The sequence below is a fragment of the Grus americana genome, chromosome 7 (assembly GCF_028858705.1).
Source record: "Grus americana isolate bGruAme1 chromosome 7, bGruAme1.mat, whole genome shotgun sequence".
NCBI lineage: Eukaryota > Metazoa > Chordata > Aves > Gruiformes > Gruidae > Grus > Grus americana.
In genome coordinates this window covers 33,988,349-34,016,249 of record NC_072858.1, presented here as the reverse complement: position 1 = coordinate 34,016,249, position 27,901 = coordinate 33,988,349, and the positions used below count along the sequence as shown (strand labels likewise).

General features: G+C 40.0%; 1 protein-coding gene across 13 annotated transcripts in view; it reads left to right on the top strand.

The window, feature by feature from the left end:
* RHOBTB1 (Rho related BTB domain containing 1) overlaps nucleotides 1-27,901 on the top strand; it is a 140,383-nt gene that overhangs the window by 44,593 nt on the left and 67,889 nt on the right. For 5 of the 13 annotated variants that reach the window (XM_054832589.1, XM_054832584.1, XM_054832586.1 and 2 more), the window contains 6 exons: nucleotides 1,470-2,437; nucleotides 2,865-2,983; nucleotides 5,354-5,504; nucleotides 7,205-7,293; nucleotides 8,806-8,911; nucleotides 9,424-11,720. In XM_054832589.1, coding sequence (XP_054688564.1) covers nucleotides 1,470-2,437; nucleotides 2,865-2,983; nucleotides 5,354-5,504; nucleotides 7,205-7,293; nucleotides 8,806-8,911; nucleotides 9,424-9,593 — 1,603 coding nt within the window. In that variant the 3' untranslated portion in view covers nucleotides 9,594-11,720. Of the gene's footprint in view, nucleotides 1-1,469; nucleotides 2,438-2,864; nucleotides 2,984-5,353; nucleotides 5,505-7,204; nucleotides 7,294-8,805; nucleotides 8,912-9,423; nucleotides 11,721-12,692; nucleotides 12,900-22,143; nucleotides 22,225-27,901 lie in introns of those variants that run through there. The other 8 variants (XR_008577941.1, XR_008577940.1, XR_008577942.1 and 5 more) reach the window with 6 other exon arrangements.

The following is a 27,901-nucleotide window of genomic DNA, read 5'->3' as shown; positions in this document are numbered from 1 at the left end:
GAGAAGCTTTGTTTTTCCCAGATTCAAAAGACAAGCATTCACGTGTTTGGGCAAAAACAGTCCCACAATTACCTGCTCACTTCTAATTTCCTCCTTTTATGTGAATTTGAATGAGACCATATTTATGGAAATAATATCCATGATCATGTAATTAAAGACTGTACTGTAACAAATTTCCATAAAGGGATTGAATTAATATTTCATGGGCTCTTAGAAAACTTTGCATTACATTCAACTTTTTGACTCTGCAATATAAGTTTCATAGATTTGTTTATTAAATATTTCTTCATTGTATGGGTGGGGTGGGCTTTTTGGTTGACTCTTTAAAAGGAAGTGTTTTTTCAAAACTCAAAATTCTTCTTCTGCCCTAATCCTCCTTTCTGATTCCACCATTAATAAAGTTTAAACCAGTACTCTGCATGTCTAGCACAGAATTCTGCCACCTGAACTGATTATTTATTAGCTGGCGAGTAAAGCAAGCTGTTGTCTCGAGTGTGTTGAGTCTGTGCCAGCTTGTGTCTGCCCAATATGATATGCTCAGAGAACACACTGATGGGTCATATCTTCTCGTGAGATGATTTTTTTGTTGGGAAAATGGATCCTAGCCCAGACTTTTTTTCTGGTTTGTTTACACTATGTCGTGTACTAGAGCTGCTCTGGAAATTCATGAGTTCCCACATAATGCTTCTACAGCCAACACAGGCCTGTCTCTTGAAGTGTGTGTTCAGTTACACTTTTGTCATAGGCTACGATGATTTTCTTTAAAAAGCATAAGCTTAAGAAATACTTTACTGTGAGGGTGGTGAGGCACTGGCACAGGTTGCCCAGAGAGGTTGTGGATGCCCCTTCCCTGGAAGTGTTCAAGGCCAGGTTGGATGGGGCTTTGGGCAGCCTGGTCTAGTGGAGGGTGTCCCTGCCCATGGCAGGGGGGTTGGAACTAGATGGGCTTTAAGGTCCCTTCCAACCCAAACCAGTCTATGATCCTATGAAATATTTCTCATTTCACATTTAGCTATATTTGTGACATTTCTATGTCATGAGAATTTCCATCTGAGTCTTAAATGAAGAAAGATACTGACAGAATATCTGAGTAGAAAGGGATGTTAGGAGGTTTTTTAAATAATGAAAGTTCTCAAGCATCCTATCAACTTTTTCTGCTGTAAATTTCCCTTTAACAGAGAGGAGGCTTGCTCCATTTTGTGCAAATGATTTCTACATATTTTTAGTAACATTGCAAAGACACCACCAAACTTAAACAAAATTACAAGCATGTGCTATTCTAAAACTCTCTGGAGTGATGGCTGTAGGTTTCCAAAGGGCTTTGTGGGGCTTAATTTTATATTTTGTTTCATTTGAATGATAGTTATCTCAGAATTGGTGCTGAGACATTTTGTAAAATTCCATGCTTTCTGGAGTAACTTTGTGATGATCGTTGTATGTGAGAAGGTTTATTTTTTGTTTAACCCTAGGCCCATAAAAAGAGGAGACATTTTGCCACCAGAAAGAGGCAGAGAGGTTGCCAAGGAACTTGGGATACCATACTATGAAACCAGTGTATTTGACCAGTTTGGGATTAAAGACGTGTTTGACAATGCAATTAGAGCTGCCCTGATCTCCAGAAGACACCTGCAGTTCTGGAAATCTCATTTGAAGAAGGTCCAAAAACCTTTGCTTCAGGCTCCATTCCTACCTCCAAAAGCCCCTCCTCCAGTTATCAAAATTCCTGAGTGTCCCGTACCGAGCATGAATGAAGCTGGATATTTATTGGACAGCCCTCTTTGTGCAGATGTTATGTTTGTTCTCCAGGACCAGGACTACATTTTTGCTCACAAGATTTACCTAGCTACCTCCTCTTCAAAGTTTTATGACCTTTTCTTAATGGAATGTGAGGAAAGTCCAGACTTGGATGAAACACAGTGTAATAAAGAAAATACAAATAAGGATGTTCTGACAAGTCACCTTGAGACAAATGGTGACAGCAATGAGGCATCCTTAAAATCTGCTGATGTTAAAATTCCCCCACCAGAAAGTACTGACTCTTTAAACATGCTAGAACCTGAACCTGGTGAAACAAATTCTGCAGCAAGATCTCTGTCATCCTGGGGTAAGGGGTTTATTAGTGTGCATAAGGAAATGCAAGTGAATCCTGTCTCAAATAGGACGTGTCCTGTAACTGTGGTAAAAATGGATTCATCTGTGCAGGCCGGACCTTTTAAAACTGTTTTGCAGTTTTTATACACAGGGCAACTGGATGAAAATGAAAAAGATCTCACAAGACTAGCTCAGATTGCTGAAATCTTGGAAGTATTTGATTTGCGAATGATGGTGGAGAATATTATGAATAAAGAAGCCTTCATGAATCAAGAAATTACGAAAGCATTTCATGTTAGAAAAGCTAATCGGATAAAAGAGTGCCTTTGCAAAGGGACATTTTCTGGTGAGTAAATACATGCTTTAACAGGAAAAGCACAATTCTTTTCACTTTCATGTTACTGTTGCTTCACAGACTTCAAAAACTGTGACAGCTTACGTTGTTCTGAGAGGATGGATGAGCTCAAAATTACAGTGTTACTCAGGGCCAACTGTCCCAACCTGGGATTCTGCAGTTTAATTCCTTAAGACCTACATGCCAGCTTTTAAATAAGTGACCGAATTTTCCAAAGTGTTGAACATCCAATGTCTCCCTTTTAAGTGAGGCTTTTTATTTAACTATATAAATCATTAGAGTTATCTTTGGGGTGGGGGTCGTGGGAAGTGACTGATGTCCTTGGTTAACGATGTGCAAGTGAAACACACATTCTCGAGGTACAGATTCACTTTAAATGCAGACTTGCAGCATGCCTGTTGCTTTGTTCCCATGGCAGATGTGACATTTAAATTGGATGATGGAACCATAAATGCCCACAAGCCACTGCTGATCTGTAGCTGTGAATGGATGTCTGCTATGTTTGGAGGATCATTTATTGAAAGCTCAAACAGTGAGGTATTTGTCCATTTTTGTCCGTCTTGCTATAATGTCTGATGGATTTAGGGTGATGGAAGCATTATTTTGTATCTATTTGAAGGGTTGCAATAATCCCTGTAATGATTCTTTATTCTTCCCTTGCAGACCTGGGATGCTTTTCTTCTTAAGGCATTAAATTAGGATGCCTAGGAGGGTAACATATTTTCTGCAATGCATGAGACTTCCTCCAATGCTGGAGTGTGTGTTTAAACCTGAAATCCTTTAAAATATTAAATGGGGGGGGATTAAATATGGATTTGCAAATTTCTTTAAAATAACTTTTGAAGTTGTGCAAATACATATTTATTCAATTAGAAGCATTACAAAGAATACTTGGAGCAGGGGCATTGAGGAAGGAATTAAAGTGAAGAAAGGGTTAAAGAACTTGGGAGCGTTAAATTAGAAAACGGGGCTGGCTCCACAGTACTTTAGTAGAAACTAAGCTCAGGTTCTCTAGTGCATCAGCTTGTCCTCTTGAGTAAAGCAGGTATAAAGTACAGTGTAAAAGATCTCAATGCTTTGAATTAAGATTTTGCAGCAGAAGCGTTGTATTTTCAGGTGCCTTCATGGTCTGTTTATCAAATTCTAAACTCTCTCCTACTATTTTTTTCTTGTGTCTTATCCATACCCAGGTTTTGATTTTTCTTTTGATTTTCTTGTTCCTTTCCATACTTATGGGTGTTCTTCATATGAAGAGTTCAGGGTTTTTATGTTTAATATTCTGGAAGATTGTGTTCTACTTAGATTTTTCTTGCTGCTTCTAATACAGCTGTAAACATAATTCCTTTCCCAGAGGCATGCTCGACAAGTGGTTCATTAAAAATACATAGTTTGATTCTAGTAAGTGACATTTGGCAATGAAGAATATACATTTATTTTCTACCAGCCTATTTTTAATCATTAACCTAACAGCCTTAGCTCATCTTTTCAATTTAAAATATTTAGCTTCCATTTTGTAGAGTTTAAAGCATTCAGTAATGCTTTTGGAAGTTTTAAAATATAGGTAGATATGAACTGAATGGTTTCCTTTGGTTTACAAAAAACAAAGCCATCTACTTTTTACTTATTACTTTTTCTGTATTTGGGACACAACATTTTATAAACTCATTCACTGAATTTTCTGTTCTCTCCACTAACAAAAATATATTAATAACAAATGAGTTTCACAACTAGCTCCTCTTACTTGGAGAACTGAGCTGCTTCCCAGAGTGGCTGATATGCATAAGAGGTTCATGCTTTAGCACCAGCACATCTGGGTTTGAATCCCACCCATCCAGGCAGGGCTGAAAGAAAAATTCCCAAGCCCCCAAAGGTTAACAACCAACTACGCGACAACGATTAACCCCCTTCTAGCAGGAAGTATGTGCTGCTTCCAAGCAGATTAAGTTGCATGTACATTTAATTCTTCATCATAATTTTATTATTATTTTTCTGCTCTGCCATTATTTTTCTGCAAGTTCTTCAGAATACGACAGTGCATTCTTCAGTGCCAGCATCTTTGAGTTATGCTGATGAATGGGATCAGCTAGCTTGGGTATTGGAAGCAGGCTTACCTGCTGCAACCTTGAGCCCCACAAGAATCAGTTTTACCCTGTTCTATGGAGGAGTGATCTTGCGTGCAAACTGTAGTTGAGATGCTACAGTGATAGGTTACAGTGAGGCTTTCTAACTCTCCTTCCTCTTCTTTTAGGCCTCTGCAGTGAAATGCAGTTAGGGTTGTGCTGGCAAGAAATTAGATAGCTTTTGTCCTAGTGTTTAGTAGTTTCATTACACGGTGGTTACACTTAATTACACGTGTGTGGCAGAAATGGTTTACATTTTCTTTGCCTCATTTCTTCAGTTCTCAGTCCCTTCCCAACCATCCTTTACTTGGATAATTTGGCTATTTATAAACCGACTGAGATGGGTGGGTTTTTTGTTAGCCTTTGGTTTGTGTTCTTCTCAGAATCCCTAGAATATCCCTTGCCAGGAGCAGATAGATTGCATTCCTCAAGTCTACCAAGAGAGGCTTGGTGTGGGAAGTGCTCAGGGGCTTTATGTATCCCACAAAGCTGTCCGTTCACAGGCTAGAAAGCATTGAACAGATTCACTGTTTGGTGTGGATCCAATTCCAGTAACTCGGTAGAGTTGCTTGTACATAAACTGGCAAAGGATCTGATTCCAGAGGTATGCTTACCTGTTGGCAGCTTCTTGAACTTTAATGGGAAATTTCTGTTTTGAAAAATGTTTTCCCTGCATTTCTAAAATTACTTGAAAAGAGAGACAGTCCAGCAAACTGGCAGAAGTAAAATATGGCCTCTATATGAAAATTCCTTCATTATTAGATTCTTTTCTAAATATCTTTTCCAGGTAGTTCTTCCCAACATAAACAAGACTTCCATGCAAGCAGTTTTAGATTACTTGTATACCAAGCAACTGTCCTCCAGTCAGGAACTGGACACACTTGAGTTAATCGCATTGGCAAATAGGTTTTGCCTTCCTCACCTGGTGGCACTAGCAGGTAAGAATTTGTGGCCTTGCCTAATGCAGTATCTTCTGCAATGGCTGAAACGTGTTTTAATGGTTTTGGAATGCACAGGATTTTCTCAAGTGTCAGGGAAAATAAATATATTTTTTTTCTGAAAGGGATATTGTAATACAAATTAATATTTTCACTTAGAAAAATGTATTTGCCTTTCTCTTGTCTACTTTAGTTTTGTGCTAAACCAGCTCAGAACATTGAAGTATTCTGTGCTTTAAAAACAGAAAGAGTAAACCTTCTTTTTAGCATTGATGTAACATCTGTGTTTTATAATATCCATTCTGTTGTTGTTAATTTACCTGAAAACAGGGTGGACCCCAGGCTTTCCATTACGTAATGAATGAAGTGCTCCATTATACATTTCTACTCAAAGAGAGTAACTGAGCTAACTGAAAACTGATCTAGATGATAAAGTTTTTTAGAAATGCTGTCTGGATCTCTTTTCACTGCCTAGATAGGAATTTGATATTTTGGTACACACCTGGAGATTCAACCCTCATTTTCTATCACAGATTTAGAGATAAATTACAGGATAGGATACTACTTAGTTTTAAAATTAAATCCATATTAATTTGTTTCTCTCTAAGTATGTACCTTGGCATTGTTCTGAAGACATGGCCAAGGCCAAAACTCAGAGACAAATGAAACAAAGCTACATGTATTTACAGGACAACATTTAGGCAAAATTTAATCATATACTAAATCCTAGCTCTCCTTCAATTGTGCATCAGGACTGTGTACCTTGTCTTCACTGATTCTGACAGACCAAATCATTACTATCTGATTTTATATGTACATTTTAACTGAAGTCTTGGTTATTTTTAAGTAGTTGCAGCATAAACATACATATAGTATTAAGAATATTTCATTCCATTTAATTCTTGGTGAAATAATTTTTTGAGTCCAAAGGCTACTGCCAACAACTGAACCCAGTAGAATCAAATCAGCTGACAACATTTCCCAAAAAACATTCAAACCTCTAAGATGCTAGAAAATTGTTCTAGGAAAGGGTTAACGAGACTCTTGAACTGTAGTGAATTTTGGGGGAACTGGTCAGCCTTCATCTGGATCCTTAGGAATGACTAATCTGTGAATCTGAAGAGGACCTGAAGCGAACTTTTCTCTATCAGTGCTGTTGGTATAATCATTAATAAATCCACAGTGCAATGGCAAGTGCACTGTTGCCTAAAAACTTGGCTATTGCTTTTGTATTACCCAAAGGAGATGGCTGATCCATATTTCTGAATTATATTGAATATCGCACCCATCCATTCTGCCAGAAAGAGACTAGTGGCTGCTGAACTTTGTCCTTCCATAAGTGGTTATTAATTGCAGGCTCACTTGCTGTAAGAAAGAGATAAGAATTGTGTGTGAAACCAGAAATAAATAGTTTGGGTTGAGGCAAAGGGGCAAATCCTCATATGGATTGTGCTCCACTGGAGCAAGACAGTTTATGCCTGTGATGCAGAATCTCCAGCCACAACTCTAAAGGCCAGAATTTGACTTGACCCAAATCTGAAGTGGCTCAGAATATCTGGGTGAATGGACACTTGCATAATGCTAGAGTTAACAGTAGGAGGAGGGAGAACACACCTTCTTGGTTCTTTGGTACTCATGGATGATCTGACCTTGAAATGTGACCGTTTCCCATATGAGTGATGAGTTTTCTCCTCTAACAGAACAGCATGCAGTACAAGAGCTGACAAAAGCCTCCATGAGCGGCATTGCAATAGATGGGGAAGTACTCTCCTATTTGGAATTGGCACAGGTCAGTGTGCACTGTTTTTAAAGATATTTTGACCAACTGCAGGACTTGCTTTTAGCACCTTACTGGTTTTGAGCATTGCTTCTAAGTGGCTCAAAGTCTGCAGTTCTGAGACTGACTGACAATAAAACTTAGTTTTATCTTCTATTTTAAAGGAGGTTTTTACATTAGTTCAAAGGTGAAACATCTATTTAAGTAATCTCGGAGGAGCTGTCTTTCAAATATATATTTTAGTTTCTCTTGATTCTGGACCTTCCAGGCTCCACGTTCTCATGGTCATGCTTCAGTAACATGAAATGCAATGTAATGAAGGTGTTCAGCTTTGTAATGGTGAATGATTCCTGGGTTCCTTTCAATTCAGTTCTTGTAGATATATTTAGACCTGTATTGCAAAGGCAACATTTTTTGTATTCTTAGACTTGATGCTTAGACTGGCTACTCAGAGCCAGTCATCTGATAGTTCAGAGTGAGTGCAAATCCTACTACTTTATGTTCAAACACGTTTCACTGTTTCTTGAGTCCCGGAAACCATGAAAAGAGAGAGCCCTCAGCTCACAGTTAAACTGCACACCTCTTGTTTTCCAAAAGGAGGGCTACATCAGTTTCACAGATACAGTAATACAAGCTAAAATAATTTTTAAATTTTATTATTCTTGATTTCACACTAATGATGAGTCTGGCTGCAGCTTGGCTTCAAGTCTGGCATTTAAGTAGCACTGAAATTCAGCACAAGCTAGCCACCATGCAAGACTTCCTGCAGCTGCTTTCAAGTGCCTCTCTTGCAACACCTTAATGCTGTTGCAAAACCAGGACTGAACACCTTCCAGGAAAAGGCAGCTCGCTTCACTTAATTTTGGTTTCATGAAGGGTACTTTTAACTTTTCTTTTTTTTTGCCTGGTTGAAGACAGAAGTAATGTGTTTAACTACTGTTAGGATACCCTCTGTACCCAGTACGTACATCAATATGATGTGTTTATAACCTGAGAAGATCACAGTAGACAGTCAGAATGCCAAAATAGATACACATGCTGTACAATCTGACTTGTGTTATAGCTGTGCTTCTTTACAAACGCAGGAAGCTTATGCAAGATTCTGTATTGAGCTTTCAGTAATGCTTGATTTCTGTCAGCGAACATAGTTTTCCAGGGAGTTACTTCAGAGCAGGGTTTGCAGTAACTGATAGGGATATATGACTGGTACAATCATACTAGACAACTGAGGTCCAGCATGCCTTGGGTTCAGATCCTGTGTGGGACCGAATGCAGTTTGCCAGATGCTGTGCATGCTAAGCACCTATTCATGAGCCTTTTGGGGCTCTGGTTGTTCCAGCAGAATTGTGCGACAAGGTCTAGGGCATCTAGAGGCCACTTCAACTTCAAAAGCTACCCTGTATGCTTAGGAGAGTGCTGCCAGATACAATCTGCTGGGACCGTTCTAGCTTTAGTTGTTAATTGGGGCTGCAAAATGAATGATAACCTCAGCAAATGGAATAAGCTCTTTGTTTTTCTTTACAGTTTCACAACGCTAACCAGCTGGCAGCTTGGTGCTTGCACTACATCTGCACCAATTACAACAGTGTTTGCTCCAAATTCCGCAAGGAAATCAAAGCTAAATCTTCAGGTATGGGCAACTTTCCTCCCCAGTTTTCATGAGGTTTCCCCTTCTTTCTCCCCACCCAGTTGATTAAATATGAAGACAAAGATGAGCTCAGATAGCTAAGCCATGAGACTGAATCTCTGAGCTATCTTGAGCAGCATTCACAAATTTGTCTTATTTGTAAAGAAAGGTCATAATCATTACCCTAATTCCTGGGCAATCATTATGTTCTATGCCTATTTTAGTGATGCTAAAAGGAACAGAGCTATTTTCAGGCTCCACAATGAAAAATACACTCTGTAAAGGGCTTGTGTTTTTACACTCTTTGCTGGACTAAGGCCTCTTGAGTGCAACCACTTTCAAAGTCTTTTTACCCTGTAAGTAAAGCATAGGAGGAAACAGGGGGAATCCCCAATAAGCCAGCTAACACAGAGACTGGATAAACGATTAGCGGCATAGCTTTTTGCAGACTTTTCTGGGATTTGTGTATCTCATTGGCTTGTATGGGGGCTTTTTGATTGTTTCTTTTTAATCAGATAATCAAGAATATTTTGAGAGGCATCGCTGGCCGCCTGTGTGGTATTTAAAGGAAGAAGATCACTACCAGCGAGTTAAAAAAGAAAGAGAAAAGGAAGATGTGGCACTGAATAAACATCATTCAAAGCGGAAGTGGTGCTTCTGGAATTCCTCTGCTGTAGTTGCCTGAACAAAGCAAATAAGTGGTAATCCATAGCCAGTGTCAGAAATTAGTCTTATTGTTAGAAATAAGATGTAGTTCAGGTTTTCAGGAACCTTTGTTCCATGTGTGCATTTATTATTGCTAGGGTCAAAAGCACAAGCTCACTGAAAGTGAGCCTGGAACAGCTCCTTGAAGTCATATGTATATTTTTGGCTAGTAAGCAGGTAAATGTCTACCATTATTACATTTCTTTTTATACAAAAAAAAAATCCAGCATTAATGTTTCAATCTCCAATTGGGAAATATTTTTATACTGTCTGGTGTATTTTGTTCAGATAAAATTCTGGATACTGTTTTATTTTACAGACCACAAAATAACCATGTAGCAGCTTTGTAATTAGATTTTAACTATTTTTACTATGCGAGTACAGTGAAATAGACAATCTTCAGTCATAAGAGACCGCTTTTAGAGTATCTCATAAAAAGTCATCTTAGGAAAAAATCTAGTTGCCTAGTATAGGTTGTCTTTTTTAAACTAAGTACTGTGCACTGGTAATATATTTAGATGGTTATTTCCCTTTTCTAAAGTAAAGGGTTAGAATAAGATCCAATAACTGCAAGATATAGAGTGCTTGATCTTTGCTCAGCTGAATAATAGGCAGTATAATTACCTGTTCAACTGCAGGCAAATGTATTTCTAATATTTGCCATGTAAGTGCAAATAATTATGACTATGTGGGCCATGTGAAATCTAGTGATTCCAAGTATTCAGAGGTTTTATATGTCTAGATCAAAGAGAATATTTCTAAAATCATTTAGAAGGGCTTATTAATTTATATCCTTATACAAGTATGGATCTGAATACAAAAAGCAGTTACACTGCTTGCATTTGAAATACTGCATGGCAGTTACCTTGTTCTGCAGGATCTTAACCATGCAGCCATTCCTCATGCCGAATTCCTTTTTGCTTCAATGCAAGCAAATGAAAGGGCTGCAAAACCAAGTAGGAGTTATCTAGTGTTACAGCATTTTGTAAATGAAGAAAGGTCTTCACCCACAAGATCACTTCAATTTGATCCAAATTGTGTTATAGCTTTTCCCAGGTAGAATTCAAAATGTTAGATAATTTTTAAGTAGATTGTATATTTCCCCAGGAGGTAGGTATTCCCAGACACCTGGGGGCAAAATGATGGCAGAAAGGCAGGAATTCTGCACAAGTGGTGCAAGGAAAAAAAAAATGTCTCCAGTGTTCTCAAATAACCTGTGTGTTTATGACTTTTTATCAACCACTACTCTAAAGCTGCAGTATTACACTAGATTACATAAGGATGAGAGCATTTTTTAAAGGACCAAAACTAAAATACATAGACTGTAGAACATACACATGCAATCCTGTACAGTGTCTCAGGCACAATTCTGTAACCGAGATAGTATTGTGTATTATGTTCGTTAATATTGTTTTGTGCTGGCAGCTCAGCATACTAATGTGAAAAGCTGTTTGTGTTTTTGTTTTCTGTATTCAAAGGCAAGGCAGTACAGTCAAATCCCAGTACTGTAGGTCAGGAAAGGCTTTGGACGGAAAGCCATATACACATCTACATATTTGCGTTCTGAATGGACTAATTCTCTGCAGATGCTACCACACGATAGTCGAAGCCACCCAGCACGGAAAGAGATGCTGCTCTACAACCTTTTATAAGGAAAACAAGTGACAGATTCCTACTCCTATAAGATTTATCACCATACGGTGATAAAGAAGGGCTATAAATGATGGTTGCAAATATGTCTCCTTAATTATTGGTCAGTGATAATGTATATTGTGGAGGAGACGAATGAATGAGAGAAGACCTATCGAGACTAAGATGAGATAAATACCTGTTGTCATAAAATGTTAACCAGTCACATTTTAAGTAAGTATTGCTACTAGGTTTTACACAACCAAAGCTACTGTATGATTGTAATCTTGCCAAACTGTAATGGGTATATAAATGAACCTGAGGTATATGCAATAATATCCAGTTGTGCTAGTTATCAGCTACTATAACCAAGTGGCTGGTTCATTTGGTTAATGCTGTCTATTGCCTTTAATCTTGGTGGTTATTTTGTGTTTTTTATTTTGAAAAAAAAAAGTCAATAAAACTGTTTAGTTACAAAGTGTCTCCCAGCTCTTTGAAGAAGCTACCTAAATTTTGCATTGGATGTCACTCACCCTTTTTAGCGCTGCTTACAAGCATTCAGTTGTGGTATCATTCATTGAATTTTACTGAACTGATACTTGTGTGGCAGATTAGGATTTATGGTTGGGAATGTCACAAGGAAACCCTACAGTATTTGTATATGACAGTGGAAGGATGGTGCTTGTCACTTACTGTTAAACTGCATAGTAGCAAAAAAATCTCTTGCTGCTTTTCCCCATGGTTTCTGATATTTAATTACCATGATATTACCCAAGGGACATGAACCTAATTAGTCATGACAGCCATGGGGAAGAAAAATGCAGGTAAACAGCAGGAAGTCTGTAAGGTTTTCAATATGCTCTAAACTTTTGTACACAGTCTTCCCCGCTTTCTCACTGCCTTAGTTGTAAACCATTACACAGAATCTCTCATTACCTGTTAATGGACTTCCACCAACTACCTCCCTGAATATAGGCTGTTTAATTGATAGAGGGAGAAAGTTGGTGTTTTCCAGAGGATTTTTGCAAGATGTCATGCAAAGAATGCCATGTTTGTGATTCTCTTAAAGCTCTTAAGCAATGCCAAGGACATTGCAAATAAGCACATTCAGCATGCAGTATACATTTTTTTAACATGCTGATTTATGAGGATGTTACATATCACAGTGACTTATTTTTTTGCAAGCAGAATTTTATTTCTTTGATCTTACCATTAGAAAAAGGTAATAAGCTCAACAGAAAAAGCAGTGACATTAGATGTAAAAATGTTTCTTGATTAATTGTGATAAAACCAGTAGCATGGAATGAAGGAGCAAATCAGAAGCGTTGTTCTTCAGGGCATTCTTTTTTAAATATTATGACAATTTAGAAGAAGTTGAATGTCCTTTGTTTCTGGGGAGCCTCAGTCAGCTTATTTCTTAGCAACAGTGTTTTTCTATTTGTTCTTTAAGACAGAATTTCTGCGAGCAAATTCCTCTACATCACAACACAAACCAGTTTCTGTGGCTTCCCACCCACAAATAGCACACCAAAGCCAGAAATAGAAGTGTTTTCCAAGATGGAATTGGCCAGACTTCAGCCACAACTCATTAATTTCATTCACTGAAGACCTGCCCATTGCTGTCTTTTAGTCAGATCAGGCCTCAAAGTGTGCAAAGGTAAGCTAGATAGTACTAAATAGTGGGTACATTAAGAAGGGTTGCCTAGTAGAAGAGACTAATCTGGACATCCCTTCTGAGCTCTAAAAGCAGGATTGTACCAGAGCAAGTAAGGCAAGAGCAGCACAGTGCTTTATTGCCCTAGTTCTTCAGCAACTTACCCACAGATATCCCTCAAGAATAACTTACACCTAAAAGTGTTTGATTGTAAAATTAGGGAGGTTTTTTTCCATGTTCCAGTAACAGGAACTGGGAGGCCAGCTGAAGGCATCTTGGAAATCCTGCTCTGAGGGCCAAGTCTTACATCTTCTGTACAAAGAGGTTTATCTAAAGATCTAATTACTAAATAGGATTAATTTTGGTACTTAAACTCCAGGATGGTGAAATATTTCAGTTCTTCCAGACTTTCAAGATTACGGTCTGGTGAAGATACTTGCTTTGTTAGATGAAACTACAGTTTTGTCCCTATTCTGTCCCTTTTTTCTCTAGATGTCTTTATACTCTTGTCACTGGATAGGCCAGCATTTATATACTCTGGGTTGGAATCCAAGGTATGTGCTATGCAGTGAGGTGTCTTTAAGGTGGCTGCTTGCCACTTCTGAATCCCCTTAGATTTTTGGTCTGTTAAAATGATCTGACAGCATTTGCATGAGCCTCCTCCTCCTGCAGGCAAAATTCCTATGGAAATGGATGTGATACCCCACACACACTTCAGGCTTTGAGGTGCCACCTAATGAATTTACGCATTATTGCTTGCCTGTGTTCCAAATCTGCTAACAGAAGTTTGCTCTACGTACTGCATGCAGGATAAGACAGTGTGTTAGCAGCAATAATCCCCATCCTGCAGGCTCTACAATAGGATAATTCATTGTCAGTTAACGTATGCCTTTAGCTAAGGGAATATAACCCGTGTCATGGATTCATTTTGCACTAGCAGCTGGACTAGTGAGACTATTGTATATTTATACATGCAAACTAAATCCCTCACTGCTGCTTACATAAAAATCTTGATTTCTAGTAGAAATATGAAAAGCTTTTGGATCAAGGCTGCAGGAGACTAAGAAGAAAATTTGAACATCAGAGGATGCAAGACTGATTATGCTAATGTATCCCAGCTCTAGAGAAAGTCAAACTGAGATAAAGATGTGATTCAGAGAAAGAGTTAGCATGGGACACCAGAATTGTAATGGCTCCTTTATAATTGTTCAGCCTTTATTTCATCTGTAAGCAGGCCATATAGCTACAACATCCCACTGGGCTGTTCTGCAGCAATAAGTGTTCTCATCAGGCAGGTCCTGCATCCCCCCTCCACAGGGGGAAGAAAACATTATGTTGCTGGTTCATCTCAAGTCCTTTCCCTTATAGCACTGATATCCCACAACCTCTCCTTTGGCCTGCAGAGGAGCCCAGTACCACCTGCTGGACATGGTATATCTATTTTTGTCTCAAGTTGAAGGATGTTCCAGAGCAGCAAGGACCTTACCCCGATGTATGAAGGATCTCCAGCCAGTCTGCTTTGCAGGACAACACATAGTGGAAGAACAAAGCTCTGTGGCAGCCAGGTATTGGCCTGTTTAGGGATTTCAAGATAAAAATTATAAACAACAACTTTCAAAAAACACTCAGAAAGTCAGAGACCAAGTCACAGAATACACAGGGACCAGCTGCATAACAGCATGGACACCAGTATTTCAGGTACCATTTAAAGATGCTCAATTGGCAAAGGGTAGATTCCCTGTACATAGCAGCTCTGGTTTTCAGCTTTAAAGAAAAGCAGCCTTCACCACTAGATAAAATGAGCAAGCTGGGTGCCACCTCTGTGTATTGCACAGGTCTGAGCAGCCAAACAGGAGGACTGTCTCTTCCCCCCCCACCCCATTCTGGCTGCTCTGAAGTTTTAGATAAGCGGCCAGGTGATGACACTTCACAAGGAGGATTTTCTTAAGAAATTTTCTTGCTTTTAACATTTGAAAAAAAGGATTCTTTATTCCCCATGGGGATTAATTTTTTTTTAAGTTATGGCTGTATAATAAGGATTACATGGCATTCCAGGTATTAGTGCTGAGTAGTCAAATTATCCTCACAGGTTAAAAAGACCCTATAATTAGCAGCAGTTTAAGAGTATATGATTAAATTTGCATCTTAGGCATTAAATATAGACTGGTCATTCTGACTGGATGATCCAATGTGATTGCCCCTGCCTCCCAGCTATTACAAATATTAGTTGTGCACTACATATATTACAAAGAAATTTCTTTAGATTTCTCTCCTGGGTCCTCAATTAGACTTACAGCCTGCTTGCAAAGTTTTGTGGATCCCTGTGCTGATTATATCACATCTACATTTTCAATTGTAGAGTGTCTGGGGTTAATTTTTAAATAATTAACATCTTATCATGTGATAAAAGTTTGTTAGATGATGATGCCTTTTCCCCAGAAGCAGCATAAAGAAAGGGGGTTTCTAAGGAGCCCCCAAGGGACTCCGCGAGGCCAGGGAAGCTCTGTGAATCCTCCCCATTCCTGCACAGCAGAGTCCATGGGAAGAGCTGCATTGGCTTGCAGGGGATGTGATCAAGTGTCACTAGTTCTGCAGTCTGTAAGACATTCGACAGCACTGTAAAACAACCTCAATCAAGTGTAAGTACTCACACACTTACTACTCATCTTCAGAGATTAAGATTTGCCTCTATTTCATAGCTGTCTGAGGGGTACACAGAGCTTTCCCTGCCCCCCTCAGGCAGGTCCTCCCCAGCTTTGTTCCCCCTTCCTTTTGGCTGGCCAAGGGCAGGAAAGTCTGGGTACACTGCATGATTTCTGGCTGGCAAGACAGAGTACATCTCTGGCAGGTGCTGCAGTCAGTGGAGGACTGCAGTTCCCACAGCTGCACAGCCTTTCCCGCCTCAGGTTTCCAAGGCTAGAAAAGGAACAGTGGTAATGAGCTGTAGAAACTGGTGTCTGCACTTAATAGGATTTTTTTATTTGCTACGGGGGGGTCTGTTTGTTTGCTGTAGTCACAGCAAGGTTTGTTTTGTGGAAGCAAATTTGTTAAGGAGATAGGAGGAATAAGAAATAAAAATGACCACATCAAAAGATAATTGGGTGATTATCAAAAGGTTGTTGGGTAGTTAAAAACTTGCTTTCCCTTCTTCTCAGGCCTCTCCAGCATGTCTGAAGGTGAGGAGGGGACTGAAGGTCAGTGCAGGGGTTGCTGGGCAGAATTGTCCTAACTGTTAATAGAACTGATTGCTCCTGCATAGCTGACCAGAGGGGCAAGGAGGCTCAGAATTTGTTACAAGCCATAAAATGATTCACCTTCAATCTTTCCTGCTGCCCATTGGGTAGACACTACAATAGTGTGAGCTTGCTGTAGGGCTCCAGGAAGGGTTCTGTGTCCTGCACTGAGTAGCAGTACATGGAGCACGTGCCATGCACCTGTAAGAGGCAGGCACTTAATGCCTGAACTGCAACTATAGGGACAGCATTTGATGACCTTGCTGTTCTCTTCTAGCTCCATGGCTTTTGTTTTTCTCTAGGAAAAGATACCAAGGAGACATTCCTCACCCTCCCAGCTCACTAACACAGGGTGAGACTTGGATTGGGGGGGTTACTTCTTAGTTAGAACTACATTCTCCCCTCAGGCTTCAAAAGCTTGTGTCCTTAAACCTGGGTACACAGATACTAAAGAGCCATCCAGCAGTTCTGCCCATTGCAGTTCCATTCCTTCTAAGCTGTTTTTCAGTCCTTGCCAGCCAGGCTGCCCACGCAGAGCAGCCAAGCTGCAGAACTCACCACGTGACTCTAGAGATGTGAAGAGCTTGCACAAGTTCCCAGGTAATCTGGAAAGGTTCATGGATGAGAAGTTTACTGGGAGTTAATAAATACATAGAAAGTATGCCTGACTGAGCAATTCCCAGAGTCAAACAAGTAGCTGGGAGTTTTCAGGAGAGGTATTACTAACTAGTCATGCTGTTCTTTGTTTCTCTGGGCATCGGGTTTTGGCCCCTGTCAGAGACAGCATAAAGGACAGATGGATCCTTGATCTGATCCAGCACTGCTGATCTCTGTGCTCCAAAAAATGTTGGGATGAAGGATACAGTGCAGGGGGAAGCTTTTCCCACCTATCCATGTGCTCCTTTGCAATGAGCTAATAGGGTGCTTTGCATGCCATTTTGCTGATCACCTTCCATTATTGGAAGTTCTCATGATGCTCTAATGCTGCTGCTTCAATGCTAATAATAAATCCAAGTGGCACTGATGGTAGCATGCATAAAAAAAGTCAGTCACCTGTACTTTTTGCAGGTTAACATGCAGCACTGCAGTGTGCCTCTACTGCACCACATGCACTTAATGGGATCATTGCCCATTTGCTAAGCCACATCTTGGCAGGTTGTCCATCATCCACAAGAGTCCATAACTGCTCTAGCACACCTTACATGCCCTGCATGTTCATCCAAAAACCTGTACCATATTTGGCTCTGGATTGTTATCCTTCTTTTGTAGCAGAGTTGAGACAGAAGTGGTTTTGCCAGGGTCACGCAAGTGATCAAGACCTGCCCCTAATCTCTCTCCTTTGGGTGCGCATCTAATCATAAACAATTCTTCAGTGGACTGTCAGGTGTAAGCTACAGGTCCAACTAATTTGTTCTTTCACTGTTTCAGCCACTGCTATTGTCTTTCAGGGACCCATCAGCTTAAGACAGATTATCTCTTTGAATTCCCTTTTGGTCTTAATTGCAATACCTAGGGAGAAAAATGCAGCCACAACATTTTCCCTTTGTCCCTTCAGCCGTCAGCTACACTGTCATCTTCTGACTTGGCAGCATTTGAGTGAAGCACTAATAAAGTCAAAACCATTTGATACGGGCACTTGCCATTTTGTAAGCATCCTCATTCTTCGATACAGGCTATAATTGGTCATAGGGCCGGCACGCTGGCACAACCACTGTATTTGTGTTGAGTCATCTGCACATTTGTAGGGAATGGCATACTCTAGGAAACCAGAAGACTTTTCAGGAAGAGTTAGTCCTTCTAGCCTGCTGAGAAAGTAGGCGTCTGTATTACATTAAGGGCTGCATTCAGCCTGGAACGGAGGGGTTGGTGGTGGGAATTGGAGAAACCCAAAATCATGGAAGGAGGAAAGGCTATCAGGGAGTAACTAAGCACTCATGTAGTATGGGAGTTGAATGGCATCAAATGAAACTAGCATATGGCAGGTTCACAACCAAGAGCATCTCTCCACACCAGTGTTAGCTGAGCTGCAAAACTTCTTGCCAGAGAACACTGGCTGGAAGCTCACACAGCTCCCAAAAGAAACTTTTGGGGAGGAAAGCTCTCCAGTACAAGATCATCACCTCTGCTTCAGGGACTTAAGCCCAAGGCACTGGAAGTTGGGACTGTACCACCAAATAGCATTTTATGCTTACCTTTGCTTACCCAAAGCATGTCAGAGGTAGGATTTGGAGCTGAGCAGACCTTTGGTGATCTGTTTGCAATGGTTCCTGTGACCCTCATTAAGGACACTCCTACTTCACTGCAGAAATACTCAAGTCTGCTCTTTCTCTCCCTGTGCTGCAGGCAGCGTCCCTTGTATTTGAACAGGGTGGTCTTCTATCCAGTGTCAGTTCAAGAGCTCATCACTTACCTGTTGACAAGAACAGGCTCAGCCTGTGAAGGGGGAGGAGGGAAATCATTCCTGGAAGATTATAGTGTTCCTGCATTGTTCTGTGCAAAGGATTAGTATTTTAGAAGAGAGGTCAGATCCATAAAGTGATTGTGTCTACAGACAGAAAGACTGCAAAACAGAAAGCCCTTTGAGTACAAGGGTCAGACCCAGGTACCAGCTCCTGGGAGTAAGATAGACTAGTCTTGCCCACGCTTAATGATGAAATTTGGCCTCATGGTCTACAGCAAGTGCTGGTCATTGTTCTGGATGATGCTAAATCACATGAGAATACAAGGCATGAATACAGCATCTGTCAGGGATTTTAAAGTATCTTGAATCATTTTGCCCTAACCAAGTACTTAAGTCACTTGTTAGAGTCAGCTCTTTGTGTTGTGATCCCCAGAGTCACCTATGCTGCCTTGCTCTTTAGGAGGCCCTTTTGCCTGTTAGAAGTTAATCAGTTTCCAGTTCTGAAGTTGCACAGTAGCATATTTAAAAAAAATATCACTCTGACATGAGCAGTGATAGTAGGGACATATATCTTACCTTAAGTGTAGCCATCAGCCTGTTGCTGACTGTAGAGAGCCAAGGTAAATACTGTGTCCAGCTACCACTTCTCCCACCCTCTTTGTCTCGCTTCTTACCTGCTTTGCTTGTTTTCACACACAAGGCTGATAAAGTACTGTCACATAGTGTGATATACATTTCTTCTATTGCACTGGGAATAATCTTTCATTATTATAAGCTTTTTCAATTTTCTTAAGGCCTTTTACCACTTCGCCAGTGTAGCATAATTTATTTTGTTGAGTGGTTTACACATTAAAGTGTGCGAAGTTGTATTTATAGGTCTCTGATGAGTTCTTTGCTGGCTAGTGGATCAGTCTTGTACTTTTTTTTATTGTAGCTCTCTGCTTTCACAATGCAATTTTTCACCTAAAAATGAGGCTTCAAACCTGCTGACTTCTGCCACCTCACACCAGTTCAATTCTCAGCTCCAGATAGACAGTGTAGGACATGGCATCCTCCCAGCAGTGGGAGCTTCTCACTTCTGTCCAGAGCAGCTGAGGACCCTTCAAACAGGAAGTTGCAACCATCACCCTGAGTTACTGTCCTTTGATATTTTTGGTTCCATGCCCTTAGTTTAAGTTGATGTATCTTTATATTTAGTTTAGGCTCTGTCTACTGTTGCCTTTAAAATTGAAATGGTTCTTTCCTCCCCATACATCCTCTTCCCTCTTGTAACTTAAGCTTTTCTTAAGCTATGTAGCAAAGCATGGGCATAAAGTGTGATTAAAGATGACTGTGGGTATACTCAGATCAGAGTAAAGGGAAAACTTAGCTCAGTTTTGTGCAAGTGCCATTAGTGATGGGGAGCTTGTGCAGCACTTCAGGTAGGACAGAACAAGGCACAGTCACAGCCATCAGATACAGACAAGTCCTCGCTATTTCTTGTGAAAGAAAAGAAGGGGCAACACACTCCTCTCAGACATGCTGATACTGGATTGCAGTCACAGCGCATCGCTTGATCTACCATAAATGCCTTCTGGGATATGCCCAGGTTCAGCTAACTGAGAACTAACTTTATGTAAGGCTTAGTGCCAAGTTTTTTTTACTAGAGACCCAACCAAATCTTAGGCAGAACACTTATACTGGTCAATAGAGTAAACACTGAGTCTATTGGTACTAAGGTAACTAACAAAAACTACAGCTTTTCCTAAAAGGATATTCAGAGAATTTAAATTTCAGGGAGAGTCATGTCTTTCATCCTTGCCCTGCACCAGTGGCATCCTGTTTTGCAGACTGGGCCCTTGGAAATACTGTACGCATTTCACTGCCTTTTTTGGACTGGGGAAGAGGAAGAAGGAAAAAAATATTTAGAGGAGGCTGAAGAGTAGGTGGTAGGCAACCCCAGCAGAACCCAGGGCTTGTTATGACATGCACAATCATCACCATGAGTGGATTCACCTGCATTCACCTTAGCTGAGAAGGGTGTTTGCAAGCCTCCTGCATACACATAGCTCCTAATCCTCCCTCTTGCCCCATCTCTCTGACCTCCAGCTGCAGGAAAGCTCTGGAGCAGCCCATTAGGCAATACCACAGGTGAGCATTAGGACAACCTTTACACCATTCCCTTTGGATATGTGCCAGCTGCACAGATGGCTTCTTTTTGACTCTGCTTTCTGCAGAGTTGTACATATTAAAACCTGTCTCAGATCAAGTCTGCCTTTGTATAGCTAGCTAGAACATAGCTGTGTGGCTAGTTGTGAAAGAGCATCACTTTCCCTCCTAAATATGAGGCTTAGTTCCTCTGTTTTGGGATATTTTACCCACCTGCTGAGGGTTTTGAAGGTTGCCAGGAGCGGAGAGAAATGTGACAAAAAATGCATTACAACATCTGAAATGGGTAAATTAAGAGCTGAATTGGCTGTTGAAAGCCTGATTCAGGCAATAGGAGTGGCTAATCATTAACTTTTCTGTAGTAGATGAGGCAGAGCTATAAAAGCATATTACTAAGATTAATTAATTTAGCACCATAATATCAGTTTTAAGTAGATGGATTACCCCACTGAATAGGGAAAAAGTAGTAGATAAAAGTACTCTGTGGAAGGTAACTGTACGTACATCAGCTGCACAGAAAGCCCCACACCTATTTGTCCTGAATCATTGTACAAGGTTACAGCAGCAATACCCTCTAACTTTGAGCAAGGCATTTTCCCTGCTATTAATGATCAGCTAGGATTCATGGTCAAGATATCCCACATGACAACTCATCCCTACAGTTGTTAGATGTTTTACTACTAGTTCCTTAATTAAACACCTCTTTCTTTAGCACAATAATGTAGTACAGCAGCAGGGAGCAGAGACTGAAGTCCAAAGACAACAGGAGCTTACAACTGTTTCCTTGCAAGAGGCATCCTATAGTGTTACAAACTAGCCCAAGACAACCCCAGTAAAACCTGGAAGAGAAGGTTTCTAGCAGACCAAAGTCTTGAATGCCAAAATAGGACAGAGGAAGCTGTAAGGAACCCTTGGCTCAGCCTGTGAGCAAACATACAGGTTAAACAAACATGGTCTTAAAACTGCTAACTGCATGTACCTACTGACTTGTCACGGGGTGGAAGATTTCATGTAAAGAAAGACAGGTTCTGATAGAACTTGGAAGCGAGGGATCTCATTTTTTAGCTTACACTTTTTACACAACAGAAGAAGAATATCAGTTTAAGCCAGGTAAGTGTGAAGCAGTTTACCTTTTGATTCCTTTAGCTCTGAGTACTGCTTCTCCCTGCCATCAACAAGCTCCAAATTGGCCAACTCTGCTGCTGCTTTGGGTTTTATAGCCCTCCCACCCCCAGAAGCCTTTGCAGCCTCTCCTCCTCCCCTTCCTCTTCCCCTGGGTTTTATCCTAGTAGGAGAGTAGATTTATTTCTTTAATTCTTGTTTCTTCCTATCTTTTTCTGCTGAAATAATAGTAATATCTTCTTGTTTTCATTGTGCAAGATAAAATAGTTTACATAAAAAAATATTTTTAAGCTTATTTTTTAGTGGAGATCAGTTCATAAGCTTTGACATCTTCTTTTGTAAGGGGTCATCTACTACAGCCCTACGTAACTTTTGGAGCTTGGATCTTGAAGGAGAGCCTCAAACAGGATCTTGAAGACAAAAGGTAAGAGAAATCTGCTGACCAGAAAAGAAAGAAATAGTGGTGTTTAATCCTTTTCTGTGTGCTGGTACTTCTCCTTCAGTCTCCAACCGAAGTTTTCCTGAAATCATTCACGTATAAACTTTTTTTTTTTTAGTTCCATTACACAGCAAATTGTGAGGGAAAAGTGTGTTTCGGTGTTATTGTCCTTTGCACAATAAAAGGAAAATCCTTCATAGATGTTCTGTGACCTGTTGTAGAGGTGACAAGTTCACCACTTCCTTGGCGAAGCATTTCCTTTGGTGCTCTATCTCCCCATAGACAGCCTATGGTCTTGTAGGGAATCTATGCATGTGACTAAACATTTGAAGAAACTATTAGGGAAATTCACATTTCGGATGTGTTCATCTGAGACTCTCTGGAGCTTTATGTTTTCTTCAGTGTGATGAAGCTCTCAGGGATGCTCTGTCAATCTGGTATGTAGTCTAGGTGTACACGCCTGCTATAATTTCATCTGCTGTAGGGAAGATGCCTCCAGTACAGTTGGTTACTATAATGGTGGAGCTTTTTGCCTTCCAGTCCCTCTGTGAGGCCTAGAGACTTTAAAATGAAACAAGAAGCCTTTTAAATGAGAGGAGAGACACTGATAATCCCATGTAGTCACAGGACATTAAGCCTGCAGTATTGATGTCTCAGTTTGGCTCTTGTAACTGGTCAGAAAGTCTTATGGGGCTGATAGAGATCACATAGCTTATAATTTTATAGCCAGAAACTATTAAAATAATTATAATAAAGTAATAATAATAAACCTTCACTTACTTTAATGTCAAATCTTTCTGACACTGACTGATTCCTCTGGCTTCCATGTAACTCCCATAGCCTGAAACTCTTCTGAATGAGTCCCACGCTCTCGTTCCGCAGTCCCATGGGTAAAATCTAAAAAGCTGCCTTTAACTCCTCAATAGTTGAAAGGTTTTTTGGGCCCTTCTAAGAGATTTCACTGAACAGGAAAAGCTTTCCTTTGGAAGCCAACTTGTTAAAACAGCAAAGTCAAGCACTGTCAAAATCATGGTAAATGCTGTGAGCCTGTCACTTTGAAATTGTAGGGGCAGATGGTGAGAAACTTTCCTGCTGGTCAGGGAACTTTCTGAAGGCTCAGTTACTTAGACCAGGCTGATTTTTATGGGTTTTTTTAATATTTTTTATGTAAGAACTAAACTTGGATTACCTCTGATTTGTCATAGGCTAAAAGCATGTATCACCTAGCATAGGCCAGCTGCTTCATGGTAATGTCACGTCCCTGAATAACCTTTTGATTTGATCATGCCTTTGGTAAAGCAAGGAAGCCCGTGAGTTTATTCCTCATTCTGTGTTCCTCCTCAATTTTAGGAAGCCAGAATTGAAATGCAATGGTGTGTTGGGTTTGGTTTTTTGTTATTTTGGTTTTTTTTTCCCTAAGAAACTTGAAGTAACAGAATACTTTCAGGACAGAGCTTAAGAGCTAGACAGCAAGACAATCCCTATTCAAACACAAAGAATGACTGGAAGAATAACCATTGCCAAAGGTGGGCTAGCCACTGAACTGACAGCTGCCTTGAATATGCCAATAACATGCTTTGAGGCTGTTCAGAGTTTTGGGGTTTGGTTTTGTTTATGTGGTTGCTGCTGAAGCTTTCCTTTCCCTGGTATTTTAAAGGCATGTGTTGTGACCTGTCACTTGCTAGATTTGTTTAATGTGAAATTTGAGTCTGGCCATGGAAAAGTACGCTGCAGGGATGTGTTTATTTTGCTCTCTGCTGGAGGTAACACTGAACAGCTTAGTTTCCAGTTTTGTTGAAGTTTCAGCTCAGATTTGTGTTGTAAATGTAATAATCACATTTTAGGAGGAAAATTGGCATGCGTGGTCTACAAATAGAAGGCCCAGAGCATGCAACTTTGCTTTAGCTTCCCCCAGGCAAACAGCCATGTTCACATGAAGTCATTGCAGAAATGGTGCGAGAAACACCAAAGCCCAAATTCACAGCTAATGTAAATCTTTCCTAGACACTAAGGGGGCTTCTCTAAATCACACCTGCTGAGACTGTTGGCTTTGTCAGCTGGGAGATACTCTCCAGATTTCAAAATGCCAAATGGATTTTAAGTCTATTTACTCCTCTCCTAAGTATTAAAGAAATTAAATGAAACAAACAATGGAACCAAAACAAAAACATTTTTCAGTGCTGCTTGGTTGCAGAGAGATTACAAAACAGAATCTTTTGCTTTGTGAACACTCTCTCTATTTAAAATAACTAGTAGATATATGCAGAGAATACTCTCGATTTCAATTCAAATGACAATATTGAGGTGTTGAGAGCTAATTAAAGCAGTTGATGTTTGTTCAAAGCTTGAAGAAGTTAAAACCTTTACAAGCAATGCTTTTTATTATCCATTAACGTGCCTTTTCCTAAGCCAGAGCTATTCTTAACTAAGAAAGTATTTTCAAACTGTGTGACATGCATTACATGAGAAAATTATACATAGCAATTTACTCACCTATATAAAATGTTTTTTTAATTGCAGTATTTATTCTTCTTACTGACATGAGGGCAAATTAAACTCTACTTTATTTCTCTAGTTTTTCTGCTTTGAAGAGACCAGCCTAGTTTTTACTGTACATGGCAGGAGCAGCCGGAGGACTCTAATTTAGTTAGGATACATAGGATACATCTAATCATTTCCTAAGAAGAAAAAAAAAAACAAACCCATCTTCCATAGATTTCTTTCCTGTAGGCCTTCGGTAAGAAGCTGTGATGACTTGAGCTTCCCAAACACAGGGTCATTCCCACCTGCTAGTGCTTCCCCTGCACCTGGGTTTGTGTGTGGTGTTCACTGCATTGTGACATATCGCGACAGAGAACACATCTCTCGAACAGAGCGCGCAAAGCATGTTCACTGAACTTGAGAGGGTTAGCATTCTTGTTGGAGAGGAGCACAGCCTGGCTTATGGTCTGGGGTTTTAAAGATGAGCAGTAAGAGCTAAATCATACAGTCGATCGTTGGCAGGGTTTTCATGAGTTAAAGAATGATGTATGGTGACTCTCTGAGTTAAGCCAATGACAGATTTTACTAAAGACTCTCTTTTCCTTTGTGCTCAATCTCTGTCCTTAGAATTGACGTTACTTGTGGAGATGGGTATGTTACATGTGATTTTACATCTGTCTTGCTGAAAAACACCCCATTATAAAGAAGCAGCATTATTATTTTTCCCCACTTACCAGAATAAGTACTTTGACAGGGCCACATCTCATAAGAGAGGACACCTGTTGTATATTTACATTTATTTATGCTCTTTGTGTGTACAAGACACTTTTACCTAGACCATATTATAAGCACTTGAATGAGAATTGGGACATTACTAGTGTATTTTTCCATTTCCAGGGATAACTATCAATGTACATTTGCACATTAGCACCTGCCTTTGCCTCAAGCAGCTGAGTGAACAGAATTATTAGTGTAAATTTGTTAGTTATGTATCTGTACATCACTGTACATTGTGAGAGGAGAGGAAAAAAATCCTAATGCTTCAGGCACCAACACTGGGGTGAATTTTACCAAGCATGTGACTGTATAATCCCATGCCTCTGAGAACAGATCAAGTAATCTGGAAAGTATTTTACATAGTTCTGCTTTTAGCCAAAAGCTTTTTCATTTAAGAGAACACCATGTCAACAAATAAAAACAAGACCTTATATTTAAAGTCAGTATTGATGAACAGATTCTCAACTGCTATAAACTTGACCATTTTTTTCCCCACCAGCAGAGAATCTAGTCAAGCTTATGAAAGGTACTTGGAAAATGAAAGACTGCAAAACAAAATAGAGGCACGATTTTGCACACACACCTTAAGTACAGAATGGGAAATCTAGAGAGTAAGTGTGCAGACTTCAAAAAACCCACTGCAAAACTGGTCACTGTGGACAACTGATAGGGATTTGCGAGATTGATTGTGAGCCTGGTGTAGTTTAACTATATTGACTGGCACTTCTGTGATACTTGCTGTATTAAGCATAGTCGTTCTGATCATTAATTTCAGCATGAAATAGTTTTACAGAGGCTTTTGTGCATTAGCCTAAGTGATTCTTCACTAAAGAAAGAAATCAGTATGTCAGTGTGGTACTGGACATCTTTGAAGTTAGCAAAATTTAACTGCCCAGATGTTTCATGAAAGGCTTTCAATTCAGATAGTATTTTCAGCCTGGCTGCCTACCAGAAAATAAATACCCTTCAATTTTTCATGGAGCCAGGAGAGTCTGATAGAGTTTTTTCTCCTCTTCCCTGCCCCCTGCAGTGGTTTCAGTACTGAGGTACCAGAGTGACACCTCGTGGTCAAGAGGGAAGCAAAACAAAGGAACCGTAGGAATGAGAATTTTCATAGTAAATACACATCAGGCTTTACTACGTCTTGTCATAGTTCATCTAAAATGTTTTCTACAGCTCCATTGGTTTTATTTTCACACATTTGTGTATTAAGCCCCAAATACTAAGAAAGAAAATAAAAATGTATTAATTACTGATCCAGGGAAAAGTACCAGATTTCTGCAATGAGATTAAAACAAATAAATAAATCACACTTCCCCAAAGTTTTTAAAATTTTAATTTACTATTAAAATCATGATTATCTCTCAGACAACGTTTAAGAAAGGCTTCCCCATAAATCTTTATTTCCCTTATGGGAATATAAAATAGTTTAAGCTTTCTCAGCCCATCTGCTGATTTTATATGTTCTACACTGTTTTACTTCTTTTATCCTTTTGTCTGCCACCAAAGGATGCTGAGTAACTATTAACTTCCCAGCAAGTCAGTGGTCCCAGTACATCTCAGGATGAGGTGCTGAGCTGGGTGACATAATTCCATAAAAGCTGTAATTCCTCATCCTCAGATTATAGTTTTAAAATAATATCAAGACAAAAATCTAATAGAAGAGAACCCCTCTCCTCCTTTTTAGCAGCCAGTGAGTTAAAAGATATTTCAGAAATACATGCCTGCACTGGGGATAAAAAAATTGGCAGGTGGAAGACATTTGTAGTACAAAGTATATGCTCAGAGCTCAGAGCAAACATAGTTCAGCAAACAACTGTGAAATATTTACACTACTGCCCACAGTTTACACAGCAAGGGGTTGAAATGGAGCATAGAAGCTCAGGGACTTGCTTACACCAAGTGATTCTTTGAGAACACAAAAAAGGTCAAGATCCTGTGGGAAGCAACCAAAGATGACCCATGAAGAGGGACACTAAAACACTTAGTCTTTTCCCTGCCTTCAACTAGTCAAATCCTTTCTGATCCCCACAGGTGTCTGAAGACCTGCTAGGTCACAGCAGTAGGCTGTTCGAAGTATGATCCATTAAGAGAGCCTAGAGGGCTAAGAAAGCTGACCTTTCCTTTTATCCCCTCATGCCACCAATTGGGAGCATTTTAGAGCCTGAGCTCCCTCTGATATTAATGAGTCAAGATGGGACAACCTTAGGTGTTAGATAACTCTCCTCATTGCCTTTAGTCCCCACTGGAAGCAAGACAGGCAGAGCCACCCCTTGGTTTGGTTGTGATGTTCTTCCTCTAATCACTGTCAAGGAGAATGGCCTTGACAAAGGTCCATCTCTGTCTTCTAAGCCAATAGATTCAGGTAATGGACAGGAAGAAAAATAGCACTGAAGGGCAGTTG